General features: G+C 60.3%; 1 protein-coding gene across 1 annotated transcript in view; it reads left to right on the plus strand.

Annotated features, from left to right (window-relative positions):
• The first annotated feature begins 281 nt into the window (after window positions 1–281).
• Window positions 282–891, plus strand: part of CD101 (CD101 molecule) — a 12,855-nt gene continuing 12,245 nt past the window's right edge. The window contains exon 1 of the mRNA XM_029086936.1: window positions 282–657. Coding sequence (XP_028942769.1) covers window positions 282–657 — 376 coding nt within the window. The remainder of the gene's footprint in view (window positions 658–891) is intronic.

Below are 891 nucleotides of genomic sequence, written 5' to 3' on the forward strand. Positions count from 1 at the left end.
CCTGTCAGCTTGAGTTTCTGGTTTATTGCCGTGTGGTGCAGGACCTTCTCGTGCCTGCATTCTTATCGCTACCAAAGAAAGGTTTTCTGTTATCTCAACACCATTTCTTTCCTCAGGGTGTTTTTAAAAACCACTTGAGTCAGCAAAAAGCTGCAACGTGGCTGGGGCGGGTGCTGTGCTAGTTTTAAAGTGGGGTGTGAAGGCCGTGGTGGGGTTAGGACTGGTACATCTTGGGGGCTTCTTGCCAAGAAGTAACGCTGGGCTCCTCTCCTCCCACAGGCATGGCCTTGGCCCAGCGGCAAGTGACAGTGCAGGAAGGGCCACTCTACCGCACAGAGGGGTCCCACATCACGCTGTGGTGCAAAGTGAGCGGCTACCAGGGTCCTTCGGAGCAGAAATTCCAATGGTCCATCTACCTGCCCTCAGCCCCCGAGCGGGAGGTGCAGATCGTCAGCACCGTGGACCCCTCCTTCCCCTACGCCATCTACACCCAGCGGGTGCGCAGCCGGGGGATCTACGTGGAGCGGGTGCAGGGGGACGCCGTCCTGCTGCACATCACCGAGCTGCAGGACCGGGACGCCGGGGAGTACGAGTGTCACACGCCCAACACCGACGAGAGGTACTTTGGGAGTTACAGCGCCAAGACAACCCTCTTAGGTGAGTCCTGCAGGAGAACCCAACCAGGCAGGGGTGCAGGCAGGGGTGCAGGCAGGCTGCCACCCCCCTGCTCTGCGCTGGGCAGAACCCCTCATCTCCTGACAGAGGAGCAGCTGGGGAAAGGGGAGATTAGTGGCGCTGGTGGGCACAAATTTTCCATCTGGGGGCATCCAGCCCTGCACTGTGAGCCGGGCGAGGGAGGGGATCATCCCCCTCTGCTCTGCACTGGGGCGG

Source organism: Antrostomus carolinensis, unplaced genomic scaffold (genome assembly GCF_000700745.2).
Source record: "Antrostomus carolinensis isolate BGI_N321 unplaced genomic scaffold, ASM70074v2 scaffold6379, whole genome shotgun sequence".
Lineage (NCBI taxonomy): Eukaryota > Metazoa > Chordata > Aves > Caprimulgiformes > Caprimulgidae > Antrostomus > Antrostomus carolinensis.